This window comes from Ranitomeya variabilis, chromosome 2, assembly GCF_051348905.1.
Source record: "Ranitomeya variabilis isolate aRanVar5 chromosome 2, aRanVar5.hap1, whole genome shotgun sequence".
NCBI lineage: Eukaryota > Metazoa > Chordata > Amphibia > Anura > Dendrobatidae > Ranitomeya > Ranitomeya variabilis.
In genome coordinates this window covers 646,901,337-646,921,648 of record NC_135233.1, presented here as the reverse complement: position 1 = coordinate 646,921,648, position 20,312 = coordinate 646,901,337, and the positions used below count along the sequence as shown (strand labels likewise).

Sequence of the window (20,312 nt, the reverse complement as noted above, 5' to 3'; positions counted from 1 at the left end):
AGTGCTATGTGCAAGAGCCAATTTCCACCACAAGGTGGTGCAATAGGCCAAATCAAGAAAAACTGTGATAGGAATATAAAAAGTGCTATGTGCAATGACTGCTTACCATCACAAGGGGCATCTTGGTTCAAGGACCAAGTGAAAGTGCTCAGTGCTATATTAGTAAATATGCCAGATTACTTACAAATTATCAGGGAATGATTCCAAGGCTGCCAGTGGCTAAGTGTGTGCACCCTGACGAAGGACTGAGCATCCGAAACGCGCATCGGGGTGCACACACTTAGCCGCTGGCAGCCTTGGAATCATTCCCTGATAATTTGTAAGTAATCTGGCATATTTACTAATATAGCACTGAGCACTTTCACTTGGTCCTTGAACCAAGATGCCCCTTGTGATGGTAAGCAGTCATTGCACATAGCACTTTTTATATTCCTATCACAGTTTTTCTTGATTTGGTCTATTGCACCACCTTGTGGTGGAAATTGGCTCTTGCACATAGCACTTTTTTACACCTTATATATATATTTTTTTACGGATTTTATACACTGTTTTTGTGATAGTATTATATTTGGTTGTTTGCCTGCACATATATTTTTATCCATTGTCCCGGGATAATATATGCTATAGATTGCCCTTTATCTTTGATATAAATTGGCTTGCCTTATTATATGCGGCTTAATTTGTGCACAGTTTTGTATTGTACTATATAATTATAATATATACATTTTTTAACATATATATTTTTATGCTTGTCACTATTGCTACCAATAAAAATTAATTTTGTGATAACTATTCCCTGTCACTTTCTTATTGGTCCAACTCTGTGTTTCGGTGCAGCTTTTCCTTCTAGATAGACAAAGCAGGAAAGGATACTGTGCGGTCAGTATTAAAAGCTAAAAAATCCACGCAGAGTTTACAAAAATAATCTCCACACCGACTCACGGTGTCGAGGGGCAAATCTGCTTCCCCAGAGCTTCCAGCTAAGCTGAATATATCATACTGACAAGCTGGACAAGAAAAAACATAACATGAGCTGAACGATTAAGTCCACAGCAAGTGGACAACCAAAAGAACAAGCAATGACTTATATTTGCTGAAATGGACAGGCTATCAGAGAAATCCAAGGAGAAATCTGAATCCAACCAAGAAACATTGACAGCTGGCACTGGCTGAAGCCTAGAGCCAGGCTAAATAGCAGAGCCAGGAGAGACAATCAGTGGAAGCAGCTGCTAATGCTAAACCCAAGGAGCAGCAGTTCCACTCAAAACCACCGGAGGGAGCCCAAGGGCAGAGTTCACAAAAGTGCCATTTACAACCACCGGAGGGAGCCCAAGAACGGAATTCACAACACCTAATATTACGGATGTGTCAGAGGGTGCAGACTGTTGCACTGCATCTGTCTGCAGAAGGTCTCGGTAGTTTGATTTGCACACTAGTGGACACCTCCCCCGTTGCTAATGGCCACACCTGGACCTGGGTGTTTATAACTCCCATCTTCCTGTTGGGAGTTGCTGATGATATTTTCTATTTGCACTTCCCTGCCTGTTGAGGCTTGGAGCTGTAGCAGTCGGCTAGCTTTCTCTTGGAGTTTGAAGGATGATGGTGTTTTTCTCTGTGTCTACTCAAGCTAAGTGTTCCCTTGTTTTATGTATCCTAGTTGTCTTTAGCAGTAGTGAGGATTGACTAGCACTTATCGTGTCCTTCCTGGTGCAGGGCTTATTGCCAGGGTCAGGCAGGGATTAGGTATCCTTATCGGCGATAGGTGCGGAACCTATATAGGGATGATAGGACAGACAGAGTGATGTTAGATATGTCTAGGGGTTTCCACTCCCCACTTCCCTAGTGTTTGGTTCCCTTTCTCATCATCCCTTGCTGTTGCACTTAGTCTGTCCTACACTGTGTGTGACACCTAACTATCCCTGTCCCAGGGATACTCTTAAAGATAGAGAGGCTTACTGTGCTCCTGTTAATGTCCTAAGCTGTCCCCTCCACCTCTCCTAGAAGGCCTGGGACAGATATCTTAGTGTATATATGCGGAAGACTAACAGGAATGACAAAAAGCAACTTACATACAAAAACACTCACCAAGGGTAGAGAGGAATAAAGGGAAGGATAGGAAGCTACAAACCAAATGGGAATAGGATAATGGAGAAAGCATACACCCAAAAACAGCAGGCAACAATCTCCAGCAGCAACTACGAACGCCAACTTCAGAACATCAACTCCAGCAAGCCAGGAAGGAAAAATTTCACAGACAGGGATGAGAAGGTTAGGCCAGATTTTATAGAGATAGAAATCGAGCAGGTGAGGAGCAGCTGTAAGATGGAGCTGCATGTCTCTACATAGCATACAAAGAGTCATTAACATCTTCAGTGACAAAGGCAACAAAGTCCAATTTAATATGAGGAACAAAACACACAGGCTAACTGGAAGATTTGCAATTGACAGTAAAGATCAAATAACCCCAGATCTCCCATGAGGATGTGACACACTCCTGACATCAGCCAATCAGAAGAGACTTTTAAAACATGAATAGAACCTGATCTATGCTGCATATCTCCCTGCACCCTTGATATCTGTTTACATGTCTGCTGTATATTTCTACATGGAATACATTTCTTGCTTCTTTGAAACAAGAGCGTGTGATGAATTTCTTTCTATATGTACCAGGGAATCTACATCCTTGTATGGAAGCTGAGGTATGGAATGCAGCAGTTATTTTAGGGTGATTCTGCATAGTGAAAGGACACCACTGCTCACAGTCCAGCAATACAACAATAAACAATAGGCTGAGAATTATAAACTTAACATGTATATTACCAAATCATCGTGTTTATAGATTTATGCATCTGTTCATGTATCCATGACATTTATTGCATTATACGTTCTTGTTTTTCTTTGTATAGAAAAAACCCTTGAAAAAGGCCATAAAGGCCGAAATGTTGGGGATATTATTTTCTGTTATCTTAATTTTTCAGCTGTGGATTCCAATAAACCTGAAAATTTCTTTCATCACATGGACTACGGTTTTTTGATGTTTTTTGAGTGCTTGAGGTTATCTATACTGTATTATACAATAGGATGAGAAAGCCATAAAACATTGGACAAATACTACATTATGTGTCGTTCAACTAAAGTACTGAAGAAGATGAAATAGAAGATATTCATACCTGATGATGTGGTGGGACAAACACTAATACTTTACCAGTCACGTATGTACTGGCAAACTAAAGCAGTGACTAACTCTATCATGTAATTGACAAACTGGAGCTTGGGTTACTTTGAAATCAGCCATTAACAGCTGATGAGAGATGTGTGTCGCCATCTATGGACAATCAAGGAAGTTACTAAATTTGTCAGTAGGGAAAACTGGGGTACTGTATGAATTATTTCATTCCCCATGTAAAAACACTTGCAAGTGTGCAACCAGGAATGGAGCAAGAAGAGCAGTTTCTATATGTTCTTCGCTGCCCTGGGTCTGTTGGAGACCCATAAGGTCCATGTTGCCTGCAGCAGTATGTACAAGAGGAAAAGGAAGGGGAGCATCAAAAGGTGAATGTGGAGGGTTACATTGTGCTGTTTCAGGTACAGGCAGGGGCAGGGGGCAAGGCTGCCAGTCAATGTGAAAATGATCATAATGATAATGATCAAGAAAACCAACCCTTCACAGTGAGGTGCTAATTTCTATCATCGGACATTTACAATATGTAGCATACATATAACAAAAGTATCAGGAGACGAGATGCCAGGGCTGCCATTTTTGGACAAACGGTACTGCCTCATTCTTAAGATATTTATAAGTTTATTCCAATTGATCTTTCCTTCTCTACTTCTGCTATTATTGAGGCATATTGCCCATATAACCGTTTCTTATTGTTGTTGTTTTGCCGCTTTCCCAGTAATACCCATTTATGGAGAAACATCAATCATGTTTGTTCTCTTATAAAAAATCTGGAAGGGTACTGAATAAACTGTTTGTCCATAATGCAGTCAGATCCAGCCAATTGTTTGCTTAAAGAAAATATGTCAATAGAAAATGATAATGTTTAACCAGCCAATTTTGTGCTTAATGACCAAGCCAATTTTTACAATCCTAACCACTGTCACTTTATGTGGTTATAACACTGGAACACTTCAACAGATCCCGCTGATTCTGAGAATGTTTATTCGTGACATATTGTACTTCATGTTAGTGGTAACATTTCTTCGATATGACTTACGTTAATTTATGAAAAAAACGAAAATATGGTAAAAATTTTGCAAATTTTGCAATTTTCAAACTTTGAAATTTTATGCCCTTAACCCCTTCCCGACCTGTGACACAGCGTATGCGTCATGAAAGTCGGTGCCAATCCGACCTGTGACGCATATGCTGTGTCACAGAATGATCGCGTCCCTGCAGATCGGGTGAAGGGGTTAACTCCCATTTTACCCGATCTGCAGAGACAGGGGGAGTGGTACTTCAGCCCAGGGGGGGTTCACCCCCCCGTGGCTACGATCGCTCTGATTGGCTGTTGAAAGTGAAACTGCCAATCAGAGCGATTTGTAATATTTCACCTATGAAAATGGTGAAATATTACAATCCAGCCATGGCCGATGCTGCAATAGCATCTGCCATGGCTGGAGACCCCGATCTGCCCCCACCCCACCCCACCGATCGCCTCCCCAGTCGTCCTTTTTGCCCCGATCTCCGTTCCGCTCCCCTCCTCCCTCCTGTCGGCTCCCCCGGTCCTCCTGTCCGCTCCCCCGGTCCTCCGATCCCCCCCCCCCCGTGTTCCGGTCCCACCCCCCCATACTTACCTAGCTCCGATGTCCCTCCCGGTGTCCGGCCGTCTGCTTCATGGGCGCCGCCATCTTGGAAAATGGCGGGCGCATGCGCAGTGCGCCCACCGAATCTGCCAGCCGGCAGATTCGTTCCTGCACATTTTGATCGCTGTGATAAGTTCTATCACAGCGATCAAAATAAAAAAAATAGTAAATAAATCACCCCCTTTATCACCCCCATAGGTAGGGACAATAATAAAATACAGAAAATATAATTATTTTTGTTTTTCCATTAGGGTTAGGGGTAGGGTTAGGGGTAGGGTTAGGGGTAGGGTTGCACTTAGGGTTGCACTTAGGGTTGCACTTAGGGCTAGGGTTGCATTTAGGGTTGCACTTAGGGTTGCACTTAGGGTTGCACTTAGGGCTAGGGTTGCACTTAGGGTTGCACTTAGGGCTAGGGTTGCACTTAGGGTTGCACTTAGGGCTAGGGTTGCACTTAGGGTTGCACTTAGGGCTAGGGTTGCACTTGGGGTTGCACTTAGGGTTGCACTTAGGGTTGCACTTAGGGCTAGGGTTGCACTTAGGGTTGCACTTAGGGCTAGGGTTGCACTTAGGGTTGCACTTAGGGTTGCACTTAGGGCTAGGGTTGCACTTAGGGCTAGGGTTGCACTTAGGGTTGCACTTAGGGTTGCACTTAGGGTTGCACTTAGGGCTAGGGTTGCACTTAGGGTTGCACTTAGGGTTGCACTTAGGGCTAGGGTTGCACTTAGGGTTGCACTTAGGGTTGCACTTAGGGTTGCACTTAGGGCTTGGGTTGCACTTAGGGTTGCACTTAGGGTTGCACTTAGGGTTGCACTTAGGGCTAGGGTTGCACTTAGGGTTGCACTTAGGGTTGCACTTAGGGCTAGGGTTGCACTTAGGGTTGCACTTGGGGTTGCACTTAGGGTTGCACTTAGGGTTGCACTTAGGGCTAGGGTTGCACTTAGGGTTGCACTTAGGGTTGCACTTAGGGCTAGGGTTGCACTTAGGGTTGCACTTAGGGTTGCACTTAGGGCTAGGGTTGCACTTAGGGTTGCACTTAGGGTTGCACTTAGGGCTAGGGTTGCACTTAGGGTTGCACTTAGGGCTAGGGTTGCACTTAGGGTTGCACTTAGGGTTGCACTTAGGGCTAGGGTTGCACTTAGGGTTGCACTTAGGGTTGCACTTAGGGCTAGGGTTGCACTTAGGGTTGCACTTAGGGTTGCACTTAGGGTTGCACTTAGGGCTAGGGTTGCACTTAGGGTTGCACTTAGGGTTGCACTTAGGGTTGCACTTAGGGCTAGGGTTGCACTTAGGGCTAGGGTTAGAATTAGGGTTAGAATTAGGGTTAGAATTAGGGTTAGAATTAGGGTTAGGGTTGGAATTAGGGTTAGAATTAGGCTATGTGCACACGGTGCGGATTTGGCTGCGGATCCGCAGCGGATTGGTCGCTGCGGATTCGTATCAGTTTTCCATCACGTTTACAGTACCACGTAAACCTATGGAAAACCAAATCCGCTGTGCCCATGGTGTGGAAAATACAGCGCGGAAACGCTGCGTTGTATTTTCCGCAGCATGTCAATTCTTTGTGCAATTCCGCAGCGTTTTACACCTGCTCCATAATAGGAATCCGCAAGTGAAATCCACACAAAAAACACTGGAAATCCGCGGTAAATCCGCAGGTAAAGCGCAGTGCGTTTTACCTGCAGATTTTTCAAAAACTGCGGAAAAATCCACACAAATCCGCAACGTGAGCACATAGCCTTAGGGTTGGAATTAGGGGTAAGACTAGGGTTAGGGGTGTGTTGGGGTTACGGTTGTGGTTAGGGTTGGGATTAGAGTTAGGCGTGTGTTGGGGTTAGTGTTGGAGTTAGAATTGAGGGGTTTCCACTTTTTAGGCACATCAGGGGGTCTCCAAACGCGACACGGCGCCACCATTGATTCCAGCCAATCTTGCGTTGAAAAAGTAAAATGGTGCTCTCTCCCTTCCGAGCCCCGACGTGTGCCCAAACAGTGCTTTACCCCCACATATGGGGTACCAGCGTACTCAGGAGAAACTGATCAACAACTTTTGGGGTCCAATTTCTCCTGTAACCCTTGGGAAAATAAAAAATTGCGGGCTAAAAAATTATTTTTGAGGAAAGAAAAATGATTTTTTATTTTCACGGCTCTGCGTTATAAACTTCTGTGAAGCACTTGTTGGTTTAAAGTGCTCACTATGCATCTAGATAAGTTCCTTGGGGGGTCTAGTTTCCAAAATGGGGTCACTTGTGGGGGAGCTCCAATGTTTAGGCACACAGGGGCTCTCCAAACGCGACATGGTGTCCGCTAACGATTGGAGCTACTTTTCCATTCAAAAAGTCAAATGGCGCGCCTTCCCTTCCGAGCCTTGCCATGCGCCCAAACAGTGGTTTACCCCCACATATGAGGTATCGCGTACTCAGGAGAAATTGCCCAACAAATTTTAGGATCCATTTTATCCTGTCGCCCATGTGAAAATAAAAAAATTGAGGCTAAAAGAATTTTTTTGTGAAAAAAAAGTACTTTTTCATTTTTACGGATCAATTTGTGAAGCACCTGAGGGTTTAAAGTGCTCACTATGCATCTAGATAAGTTCCTTGGGGGGTCTCCTTTCCAAAATGGGGTCACTTGTGGGGAAGCTCCAATGTTTAGGCACACAGGGGCTCTCCAAACGCGACATGGTGTCCGCTAACGATGGAGATAATTTTTCATTCAAAAAGTCAAATGGCGCTCCTTCCCTTCCGAGACTTACCATGTGCCCAAACAGTGGTTTACCCCCACATGTGAGGTATTGGTGTACTCAGGAGAAATTGCCCAACAAATTTTAGGATCCATTTTATCCTGTTGCCCATGTGAAAATTAAAAAATTGAGGCTAAAATAATTTTTTTGTGAAAAAAAAAGTACTTTTTCATTTTTACGGATCAATTTGTGAAGCACCTGGGGGTTTAAAGTGCTCACTATGCATCTAGATAAGTTCCTTGGGGCGTCTAGTTTCCAAAATGGGGTCACTTGTGGGGGAGCTCCAATGTTTAGGCACACGGGGGCTCTCCAAACGCGACATGGTGTCCGCTAAAGATTGGAGCCAATTTTTCATTCAAAAAGTCAAATGGCGCTCCTTCCCTTCCGAGTTCTGCCGTGCGCCCAAACAGTGGTTTACCCCCACATATGAGGTATCAGCGTACTCAGAACAAATTGGACAACAACTTTCGTGGTCCAGTTTCTCCTTTTACCCTTGGGAAAATAAAAAAATTGTTGCTAAAAGATCATTTTTGTGACTAAAAAGTTAAATGTTCATTTTTTCCTTCCATGTTGCTTCTGCTGCTGTGAAACACCTGAAGGGTTAATAAACTTCTTGAATGTGGTTTTGAGCACCTTGAGGGGTGCAGTTTTTAGAATGGTGTCACTTTTGGGTATTTTCAGCCATATAGAACCCTCAAATTGACTTCAAATGTGAGGTGGTCCCTAAAAAAAATGGTTTTGTAAATTTTGTTGTAAAAATGAGAAATCACTGGTCAAATTTTAACCCTTATAACTTCCTAGCAAAAAAAATGTTGTTTCCAAAATTGTGCTGATGTAAAGTAGACATGTGGGAAATGTTATTTATTAACTATTTTGTGTCACATAACTCTCTGGTTTAACAGAATAAAAATTCAAAATGTGAAAATTGCAAAATTTTCAAAATTTTAGCCAAGTTTCCATTTTTTTCACAAATAAACGCAGAAATTATCGACCTAAATTTACCACTAACATGAAGCCCAATATGTCACAAAAAAACAATCTCAGAATCGCTAGGATCCGTTGAAGCGTTCCCGAGTTATTACCTCATAAAGGGACACTGGTCAGAATTGCAAAAAATGGCAAGGTCCTTAAGGCCAAAATAGGCTGGGTCATGAAGGGGTTAAATCAGAGAGTGGTGTCACACAAAATACTTTATAAATAACATTTATCACATGTCTACTTTACATCAGCACAATTTTGGAAACAATTTTTTTTTAGGAAGTTATAAGGGTTAAAAGTTGACCAACAATTTCTCATTTTTCCAACAAAATTTACAAAACCTATTTTTATAGGGACCACCTTGCATTTGAAGTGAATTTGGAGGGGTTAATATAACATAAAATATCCCAAAGAGAAATCATTCTAAAAACTGCACCCCTCAAGGTGCGCCAAACCACATTCAATAAGTTTATTTACCCTTCAGGTGCTTCACGAGAACTAAAGCAATGTGGAAGGAAAAAATGAACACTTTACTTTACTTTAAATCCACTGTTTAGTTCATGGCAGGGCTCAGAAGGGAGTGAGCACCATTTGACTTTTTGAATGCAAAATTGGCTGGACTCAATAGTGGCCCATGTCATGTTTGGAGACCCCATGATGTACCTAAACAGTGGAAACCCCCCAATTCTTACTCCAACCCTAACCCCAGCACACATCTAACCCTAAACGCAGCCCTAACCATAACCATAACTACAAACCTAACCCCAACATACCTGTAACTCTACCCTAATGCACCCCTAACCCTAATCTCAACCCTAACCATAATCCTAACAATAACTCTAACCCTAGTCCTAGCCCTAACCCTAACCATAGCACTAACCCTAGCCCTAAACCTAACTTTAGCCCAACCCTAACCCTAACTTTAGCCCAAATCACTTTAGCCAAACTCTAACCCTAATGGAAAAATGGAAATAAATATATATTTTTTTTATTTTATTATTTTCCCCTAACTAAGGGGGTGATAAAGGGGGGTTATATTTACTATTTTTTATATTTTGATCAATGTGATAGGGTCTATCATAGTGATCAAAATGAACCAATAGGAAAATGTTCCTATTGTTGCCAGATGCTGGCAGGCAGATCCTGAAGGGCGCGCTGCGCATGCGCCCACCATTTTCTCCCGGAAGAAGATGTCAGCGGCCTGGGGGGCTTCATGGGGGGATGCCTGGACACCATAGGCACTGGGGGGGTGATCGAGGGACACTATTTCTCCTCTGATGTGCCACCCACGGAAGAAGCAGAGGGCGAAATGCGCGTTGGGGCGCCAGAAAGGAATACCCGTCGGACCACGTGTAGGTCCTTTTTCATACAGTCAGTGGCCTAGGGAAAGGTAATATTATGTGCTATTTAGCATGCACTTTAAGGTGTACTATGATGATGTGAATTGTAATATTATCCCAGTACAGACGGAGTTTTAATATGGATGCTGTCTAGCACCTTTAATGTTTTCTTTGGTCTGTGCTCCATAATAATGAATGCTACTATGTATTGAATCACTCATTTATATGTATATAATTATTGCACATTTAGTTCATTTTTTTCCTGTGTATGCTGTACCTCAAGATCTCTATGCCTAGGGTCTTGTTCAGCTGTTCCTCTCTGATTTGGGTTGTATGTTTGTGAAGATTATTATGTGGTCATTTGGATCTTTTTAACTTTATTTAATAAATGATACATTTTAATGAATTTTTAATTGGCTGGCTTCCTTGAGTCAGCAGTGTAATTACTGCTGCCTGGGTTGTATATATCCCCTACAAGGCTAGGTGCTTAGTTTATACAGTCAGTTTAGGCTGACAGACACTATGTGTTCACACTGCTTTTCTTTTTCTTTTGTGTAGTTTTAGTTAAAAAAATCTAATATTTCTTGCAGGTCATTTCTGTACAGCACAAAAATTCAATTTTGTGTTACCCTCACTAACAATCAGAAATTGGCAGCTGTGCACAGACGAAATGATATAGCCTTGTATGAAAAAAAAGGTAAGTATCGGTACTTAGTATACTAAAATGGTATAAAAACTTCAGCACGCTTGTCATATATGAGTGAAGCTTTAGAAATTTCCTTTGACTAGATATAGGCCGAAAAACATATCTTAATTTGCTACAATTTATATTTTTACACTGGCGGTCCTGAATTGTAATATCTTGTAGAATGATAATTAGCATCTCCTATATAGATTACAGTTACATATAGTCACGCTAAATGATTAGAAAGGTTAGACTTTTTTTTTTTACATCCGAAAAATGAATAATTTTTCATCAGCATGCTAGATCTGGTTTTTAACCACCTTTGATCTGTGTGTCCATATTTACCATCCATATGACATCCTCAAAAAAAGAGACATTACATGACATCTGGGAAAAAAAAGAAATTACTTTCTTGTGACGTCCTTTTATTTTCACAGACCCATTCATTTGAATTGGTCAAGTTTTAAGTATGACTTGGATCAAAAATGGAATGTTTTTTTGGTTGCACATACTTAGCTTGTAAGTTTGTGGGGTTGAGCAGCAAAGTTGTAGCAGCGGCATAGCGCAATATTTGGCTCCATAAAATGTATGACCCAAGCCGTAAAGTGGATCTATGGTTTATATGACCTAAGATAAAAAATAACAGATTTACACTGTATATCCTAATATCCAGTTCTTGTTGGTCAACTTATGTACATTAAGTCTGTGAATTAATTTGTAATTTAAAAATGTATATTTCAACATATGATGTGATTAATTATGTAGTCTACCTGGAAAACTGCATCACTGGAGATGGAAAAGATTACAGAGGAACAGAATACAAAACACGTTCTGGGAAAACCTGTCAAGACTGGACAGCGACCTCTCCTCATACACCAAAGTATAGTACAGAAATGCTACATTTATGTATAAGTGAATATTAAAGCACGCATTGTAAATTGTTTTGTTGTTTAGCACATTTCCGTTCAAAATGTCAAAATGTATTTTGTATGCCATCATGAGGTCGAGATGATTTATTCTTTGCTAGATTAATCTACTATTAAAAACATGCTGCTAAATTTATTTTAAAATGATCTATAATATGTTTTAAAACAAAGTACCCCCCACAGGCTTGGTGTGCATAATCTAAAAGTCTCAACATTTTTGCTCAACTCAGGATATTTCAACATATTAAGCTTTTTGTTTTGTTGCATGCAAAAATTCTGGTGTAAACACTTTAAAGGGAACCTGTCACCCCCAAAATCGAAGATGAGCTAAGCCCACCGGCATTAGGGGCTTATCTGCAGCATTCTGTAATGCTGTAGATAAGCCCCTGATGTATCCTGAAAGATGAGAAAAAGAGGTTAGATTTTACTCACCTGGGCGGGCGGTCCTGGTACGATTGGCGTCGTGGTCTGGGGCCTCCCATCTTCTTACGATGACATCCTCTTCTTGTCTTCACGCTGCGTCTCCGGCGCAGGCGTACTTTGTCTGCCCTGTTGAGAGCAGAGCAAAGTACTGCAGTGCTCAGGCGCTGGGCCTCTCTGACCTTTCCTGACGCCTGCGCACTGCAGTACTTTGCTCTGCTCTCAACAGGGCAGACAAAGTACGCCTGCGTCGGAGACGCAGCGTGAAGACAAGAAGAGGACGTAATCTGATGAAGATGGGAGGCCTCGGACCGGACCGCGACGCCCATTAGACCGGACCGCAGTGGGACCGCCCATGGGTGAGTATAATCTAACCTCTTTTTCTCATCTTTTAGGATATATATCGGGGGCTTATCTACAGCATTACAGAATGCTGTAGATAAGCCCCTGATGCTGGTGGGCTTAGCTCACCTTCGATTTTGGGGGTGACAGGTTCCCTTTAGGCTATGTGCACACGTCAGGATTTCTAGCAGAAATTTTCCTGACAAAAACCGGACATTTCTGCCAGGAATCCGCATGCGTTTTTTTCGCGTTTTTTCATGCGTTTTTGACGCGTTTTTGTGCGTTTTTTTCCAAATGCATAGAATTGCGGATTTATGAACATGCTGCTTTTTTTACCGCGATGCATTTTTTTCCACAAAACCATGTGCACAAAACATGCAGAATGCATTCTAAATGATAGGATGCATAATGTATGCATTTTAATGAGTTTTTATAGCATTTTTATCACGAAAAAACCTGAACGTGTGCACATACCCTTAATGAATCGATCATCCTGATTCTATCCGAATGCAAAGAGGCCGTTTCCAGTAATCAATGCAAGGCTTAGTCTTGTTCCATTAGCCATCAATTTACTGTTAGTTGTAGATAATATATCAAGTGAACAACACATAACATAAATAAAGGCATTGCACAAACTGTAATTAATAAAATTTCACATTTCGCATCTTTTTTAATTTCCACTGGTCTATCTCCTCTTTTTCACTGCTTCTCGTTTTGATTAAATTCAATCCTTCAAGAGGATCAACCCTCCTATGCTGCCTATATGGGCATTTAGACCATAGAAAGTTGTATAAAATTATACCATGTTATCCTCGATCTAATTTCTAATTCTAGAAAATCCATTTTTTCTTAATATATACATAGTTATTAAGGTTGAAGGAAGACTTTAAGTCCATCTAGTTCAACCCATAGCCTAACCTAACATGCCCTAACATGTTGATCCAGGGGAAGGCAAAAAAAACCCATGCGGCAAACAGTAAGCTCCACCATGGGGAAAAAAATTCCTTCCCGACCCCACATACGGCAATCAGACTAGTTCCCTGGATCAATGCCTTATCAAGGAATCTAATATATATACCCTGTAACATTATGCTTTTCCAGAAAGGTATCCAGTCCCCTCTTAAATTTAAGTAATGAATCACTCATTACAACATCATATGGCAGAGAGTTCCATAGTCTCACTGCTCTTACAGTAAAGAATCCGCGTCTGTTATTATGCTTAAACCTTTTTTCCTCCAGACGTAGAGGATGCCCCCTTGTCCCTGTCACCGGTCTATGATTAAAAAGATCATCAGAAAGGTCTTTGTACTGTCCCCTCATATATTTATACATTAACATAAGATCACCCCTTAGCCTTCGTTTTTCCAAACTAAATAGCCCCAAGTGTAATAACCTATCTTGGTATTGCAGACCCCCCAGTCCTCTAATAACCTTGGTCGCTCTTCTCTGCACCCGCTCCAGTTCAGCTATGTCTTTCTTATACACCGGAGACCAGAACTGTACACAGTATTCTAAGTGTGGTCGAACTAGTGACTTGTATAGAGGTAAAATTATGTTCTCCTCATGAGCATCTATGCCTCTTTTAATGCATCCCATTATTTTATTTGCCTTAGAAGCAGCTGCCTGACACTGGCCACTGAATATGAGTTTGTCATCCACCCATACACCCAGGTCTTTTTCATTGACGGTTTTGCCCAGAATTTTAGAATTAAGCACATAGTTACATATCATATTACTTCTGCCCAAGTGCATGACCTTACATTTATCCCCATTAAAGCTCATTTGCCATTTATCAGCCCAAGCTTCTAGTTTACACAAATCATCCTGTAATATAAAATTAATATTGAAATTCTACTCTGAATGCCCCCTACAAGGTCATTAATAAATATGTTAAAAAGAAGAGGGCCCAATACTGACCCCTGTGGTACCCCACTACTAACCGCGACCCAGTCTGAGTGTACGCCATTAATAACCACCCTTTGTTTCCTATCCCTGAGCCAGCTCTCAACCCACTTGCACATATTTTCCCCTATCCCCATTATTCTCATTCTATGTATCTGCAGCACCCCAGAGTCCTGGTTGTTGCAGTGCTGTGGCTCCGCCACTACGGGGAGCTATGGTGCGTCTGATTGCACTAGGGAGTTTCTCTGATCAGGTACACTCACACCACACTTCACACTCCGGCCACCAGGGGGGGTGGTCCTATCTAGTAGGCCACTCCTCACAACTCTGGTAAAACTGGGGGTTGGACAGGAAGACAGAGAGAAGTAGCTGGGAAGAGCTAGTGAGAGGACCTGTCAGGGATGGGATCCTGGCAGACTCCTCAGAGCAGAACTAACCAGTAAACAATGGGAATACAGAAAAGGAGAAATACCAGAAGGGGTCTTGCTGTTAGACCGAGGCAACATCCTTCTGAGGCGCAAACAGTCGGTGGCCGGAACGCCGAGCAAGTAAGAGACTTTAAGTACATTGCAAACCATGGCAGGGCAGCTAACTACAGGTTGGCTGTCTCACTTAACACCTAAGCAGACAACGGAGGCAGCTGTGGGAGAGGGGCGACTCTAGGGTCCCGGAAGAACTCCAGGCCTACCCCGTCATACGGGTGCGTCCTACCATATCAACTGGAGGACGGAGGAGGAACAGTAGAGACAGAAAGAAACAGTTGTGAGGACTATCCCGGGAGCTCAGCAGGGAAGAACTACAACACACAGCGCTAGAAGGTAGATACTGATTCCCACCTGTAAAGAGAGCTCCTGATGTGTCGTTGGACCAGCCGGTCTCTGAAAACCCAGTTAACAGCGCTCTGGACTGAGGTCTCCCACATCTTCAGTAAAGAGGTAAAGAGACTGCAACCTGGTGTCCTCGTTATTTACCGCGACCTGCACCCCACAACTGCACCGCTATACCACCGTTAACAGCACCTATTTGCAACGGACGTCCCCCACTGACAGACAGGGCCACGGACCGGGTCTAGCCACCGTGACAACCCCAGGACTGAGATCCCAGAGGCCCGGCTCCGGGTACCCCTCGGCCCTGCGGCGGTGTGGGGGCGCTCCAAATCTTGGCGTCACGAACAGGATCTACTTAAGCCTGAAGAATCAGGTCATGTGTGCCTAGAGACTGTGATTTGTCGTGCTTGAACTGTACTTTATTGAGAGAACTGTGTGCTACTGCTTGCCGCGGAAAGTTACCGCCAAAATTCGCCATTGCCGCACGCGGAGGGAGGAGCCTTAGCTACGTGGGCGGGATCGGCCAAAAGAAGCGCGGAACGGAAAGCGCGGTGAGACGCCAATCCCGGAAGAGGAACTCCGACCTCCAGCAGGTTAGTGGGAGGAAGGGACGGCCATGTCCGAGTCGGGAGGAGAGGAGGTGGCGGTCGCAGCCGCGGACGCAGGGGCAGCTCCGGTCCCCGCAGCGGGCGAAGCCGTGGCCCTAATACCGCCACTGGCTGCCGCAGAGCCCGCTGCCCCCATCAGCCAGTCGGACACCGCCGCTAACGCAAAAGCCATAATGCCCTTCTCCATGCCCTACCTGCCCGGAGCGACCTGGCTCCCACGATACTCTGGGGAGGCGCATACATTCACTGACTTTAAAGAAGGGCTCTGCAGCCTACTCGAGTTCTATCCCCTAACCGAGCCTCAGAAGGTCCATATGATAACCGGTCAACTCTTTGGGGCGGCTCTGAGAGAAGTGAAATCCTGGCCCGCTGAGGATAAAGGAACTGCACAACAGATTTTTGCCAAGCTTAAAGCCACCTTTGATACTCGCACTGCCACAGAGATTAAACTGACTTTCTATGGATGCAAACAGAGGTCGCAGGATAGCTTACGGGACTATGCCCTTAATCTCCAGGAAGCGATGCGGGCCATTAAGCAGAGTGACCCCGGCAGCATGCAGGATGAGGATAAAATCCTGAAGGAGCGGTTCATCGAGGGGCTCCTGTGCAGTCACCAGCGGGGCCAATTGCACTTCCTGGCCATGCAAAATCCAGACTTGACTTTTGCGCAGTTCAAAGATAAAGCTATCCAGGCATTGCAGGAGCGGCAGCCCAGCCGCGCAGTGCCACCCAGGCGCCCCGCTCTCACCTACCACCAGGAGGTGGCATCGGATACCCCAGTTGCCGCGGAGGCCGACGCCCAGAGCTTCGAGGACGACTCCCCTGCAGGACTCCGTCTCCAGATGCAAGAGCTAACCAAGAGCGTTGCTGCCCTGGCCTGGACGGTGCAGTCCCTACAGGAGGCCCCCAAAGAGAAGATCCAGTTGGCTTCCAGCCCGGAGGATGTCCCTTGGATGCGACGGAGGAGGACTCCGCCGACCAGGAGCCGGCCCGACGATCGCTTCCACCAGGATGGACGACCCATCTGCCGCCGCTGTCATCAGGTGGGCCATCTTGCAAGGTACTGTCCTTTAAACGAGCAACCCCTGGGGCAAAGGGCCAACCCCCAGGAGTAGGACGGTCAGGCCCGCAGCATTGGAGAACCAAGTATATTGGAGGACGACCAGTTCTCCCTGTAGTGATTGATGGAATCCCCTTGAATGCTTTGCTGGACACCGGTTCTCAGGTGACGACTATACCTTACGTGCTCTACAAACGGTATTGGGAGGACGCTGATATTACTCGTGGCCCTGACGATGATTTCACCATAATCGCCAGTAATGGTCAGCCGTTGCCACAAGTGGGGTATAAGGAGGTCACCATCAAAGTGGGGCGGGTGGAATTGAAAGCCCAAGGGATTGTGATTGTAGATATTGATCGTCGAGAATGTAATCCCATGATGACTCTTGGTACTAATGTTATAGAAAATTGTCTTGCAGAAGTGATTGTTTTGTTGCAACAGGTGGCAGAAAACGCTGGCCACAGTGAGCAACGTGCCCTGCAGAAGGAAATCAGAGCTCTGATGCAGAGACAGCAGGTAGAGCTGACTGGTGGTGAGATTGGTCGTGTCACTGTAAGTGATTCAAACCCCATCGCGATACCTCCCAAGAGTGAAATGTTAATATGGTGTCGAGCAGCCATAGGCCTCAGGGGTAAGGACTACCAGGCCTTGGTGGAACCTGTATATTCAGACAATAGGCCTACTGTTCTGACAGCCCGGGGGGTGGTTGACGTCCGACAGGGGAGAGTGCCCGTACGTGTCCTCAATTGTGGGGAGGAAGAGGTCCACCTAACCAAGTATACCATGCTCGCCAAATTGTTCACTGTCAATAATAGTGTAATACAGACACCTGAACCCTTGGTCCCGTCAAACGTGGCGGAGAACAAAGGTTCTGCAGAGCACTCGAAAGACTGGTGTCGGGAACTGCATGTGGGCACTGACTCCACCCCGTCTCATCAAATACAGGGGGCTTACAGGGTGGTACACGAGTACGAGCAGGTATTCAGCAAACACCCCTCAGATTTTGGGCAGGTGAAAGGGATCCAACATGACATCCCCACGGGAGATCATCGACCCATAAAAGAGAGATATCGCCCTGTACCCCCAGCTCATTACCAGTGTGCCAAGGACATGTTGCGGGAAATGAAGGAGGCTGGGGTGGTGAGAGACAGCTGTAGCCCCTGGGCAGCTCCGTTAGTCCTCGTTAAAAAGAAAGATGGTACAATGAGGATGTGTGTTGATTACAGGCAGTTGAATCGCATTACACATAAGGACGCATACCCACTGCCCAGGATAGAGGAATCTCTGGCTGCTTTAAAATCTGCTAACTACTTCTCTACCTTAGATCTCACCAGTGGGTACTGGCAGGTTCCTGTAGCGGAGGCGGACAAGGAGAAGACGGCCTTCACGACACCAATGGGTCTCTGCGAGTTCAACTACATGCCCTTCGGACTGTGCAATGCTCCAGGAACGTTCCAGAGGATGATGGAGTGCTGCCTAGGACACATGAACTTTGAAACTGTGCTGCTGTATTTGGATGATGTCATTGTCTTCTCTAAGACCTACGAAGACCATCTGAAGCACCTGGCCGAGGTGTTCGAAGCCCTGTCCAAATTCGGCTTAAAGGTGAAACCGTCCAAGTGTCATCTGCTCAAACCTAAAGTGCAGTACCTGGGCCATGTGGTGAGCGCTGAAGGAGTGGCCCCAGACCCCGACAAGGTCACAGTGATCAAGGACTGGCCAAAGCCTAGTGACCTCCACGAAGTCCGGCAGTTCCTCGGGTTGGTAGGTTACTATCGGAGATTCATTAAGGATTTCACCAAGAAGGCCGCACCCTTGCAAAATCTGCTGGTGGGCCAACCAAAGAAGACCAAGGGGAGGAAAACCCCCTTTGATTGGAACGAAGAGCTGGAGGAATCCTTCACCTGTTTGAAGTCGGCACTGACGGGAGAAGAGATACTGGCTTACCCCGAATACGATCAACCGTTTGTGCTGTACACAGATGCCAGTAATGTGGGATTAGGAGCCGTGCTGTCCCAGGTTCAGAACGGCAAAGAAAAGGTGATCGCTTACGCCAGCAGGAAACTCCGTCCCACGGAAAGGAACCCTGACAACTATAGTTCCTTTAAGCTGGAATTCCTGGCCCTCGTCTGGGCAGTGACAGAGAGGTTTAAGCACTACCTGGCCTCCGCGAAATTCACCGTCTTCACGGACAACAATCCGCTAACGCATCTGGGTACTGCCAAACTCGGGGCTTTGGAACAGCGGTGGATGGCCCGGCTGTCCAACTATGATTTCACCATCAAATATCGGGCAGGACACCAGAATGCCAATGCCGATGCTCTGTCCCGAATGCCCAATCTACCAGAAGTGGGAGAAGACCCGGAGGCACTTGAAGAGGTGGAGCTGCCTGCCTTCCATCGCCCCAAAGCCACTCAGAACTCTCACCATGTGAAGAACAGGCACAAGAACCAACCGGATGCCACGCTGAATCCCCTGCCCCACCACGGATGGGCAGAAACCCAGGATAGTGACCCCGCGGTCCGTCAGGTGAAGGAACTCTTGACGCAGGCTGGGTTGCACCCTGGCCCAGATGATCCACAAGAAACTCAACAGCTGTGGAAGGGGAGAAGCAAACTGTTTATCCATGATGGCAAGTTGTGCAGGAGGAGCATCGACCCACGTACTCATGAATTGGTGTGGCAGATAGTGGTGCCAAGGCGAGATGCGCCCATGGTTCTGGGAGCCTACCATGATGGAGCCGGACACTTCGGATGGAGGAAGCTGGAGAAGCTGCTCCGAGGGAGGTTCTATTGGATTGGCATGAAGAGAACCATTGAGAAGTGGTGTCGAGAGTGTGGTCCGTGTAGTCTGCGAAGGAAGGACCGTGACAGTCAACGGGCTCCCCTGCGGCCTATCATCACCAAACGGCCGCTCGAACTGGTCGCGCTGGATCATGTGAAGCTGACGCCTAGCCGGTCGGGCTATATCTACGCCCTTACCATCGTGGACCACTACTCCAGGTTTTTGGTGGTTGTGCCTGTCAAGGATCTAACAGCTAGGACTGCCGCCAGGGCCTTCCAGCAGCACTTTTGTAGACCCCATGGCTACCCAGAGAAAGTACTGACCGATCAGGGGCCTGCATTCGAAGCGGAAGTGTTCCAAGAATTCTGCCAGTTGTACGGGTGTAAGAAGATCAGAACTACACCGTACCACCCCCAAACCAACGGGATGTGCGAGAAGATGAACCAGGTAGTAATCGATTTATTGAAGACCTTGCCTGTGGAGGAACGGAACCTGTGGCCGACAAAGTTGCCTGACTTGGTGGATATGTACAACCACATCCCAGTAAGTTCCACCAACTGTACTCCAGCGTACCTGATGCGAGGAAGGTCTAGTCGGTTACCCGTTGATCTGGACATGGGGGTCCTAGTACCCGAAGATACCTCGCCGGAGGCAGATTGGGATACAGAAAGGCAGCGAAGATACCGCGAAGTACAGGAGTGTGTGGAGAGAAGTCTCGCCCAGGCTAGGCAGAAACAAGAAAGGGACTACAATCAACACGCTCCTGCGATTCCCCTGTCACCTGGTGAGCAAGTGCTTAAACGAAAGAGGAGGTTACACAAGCTTGATGACCAATGGGAAGCGGAACCGTATACCATCTTGCCATCCGACTTCGACAACACTAAGGTCTGTCTCATC

The 20,312-nt window shown here is 45.5% G+C and overlaps 1 protein-coding gene across 1 annotated transcript in view; it reads left to right on the top strand.

Annotated features, from left to right (window-relative positions):
• PLG (plasminogen) overlaps positions 1 to 20,312 on the top strand; it is a 179,678-nt gene that overhangs the window by 56,209 nt on the left and 103,157 nt on the right. Inside the window, exons 3-4 of the mRNA XM_077289158.1 lie at positions 10,452 to 10,558; positions 11,312 to 11,426. Coding sequence (XP_077145273.1) covers positions 10,452 to 10,558; positions 11,312 to 11,426 — 222 coding nt within the window. The remainder of the gene's footprint in view (positions 1 to 10,451; positions 10,559 to 11,311; positions 11,427 to 20,312) is intronic.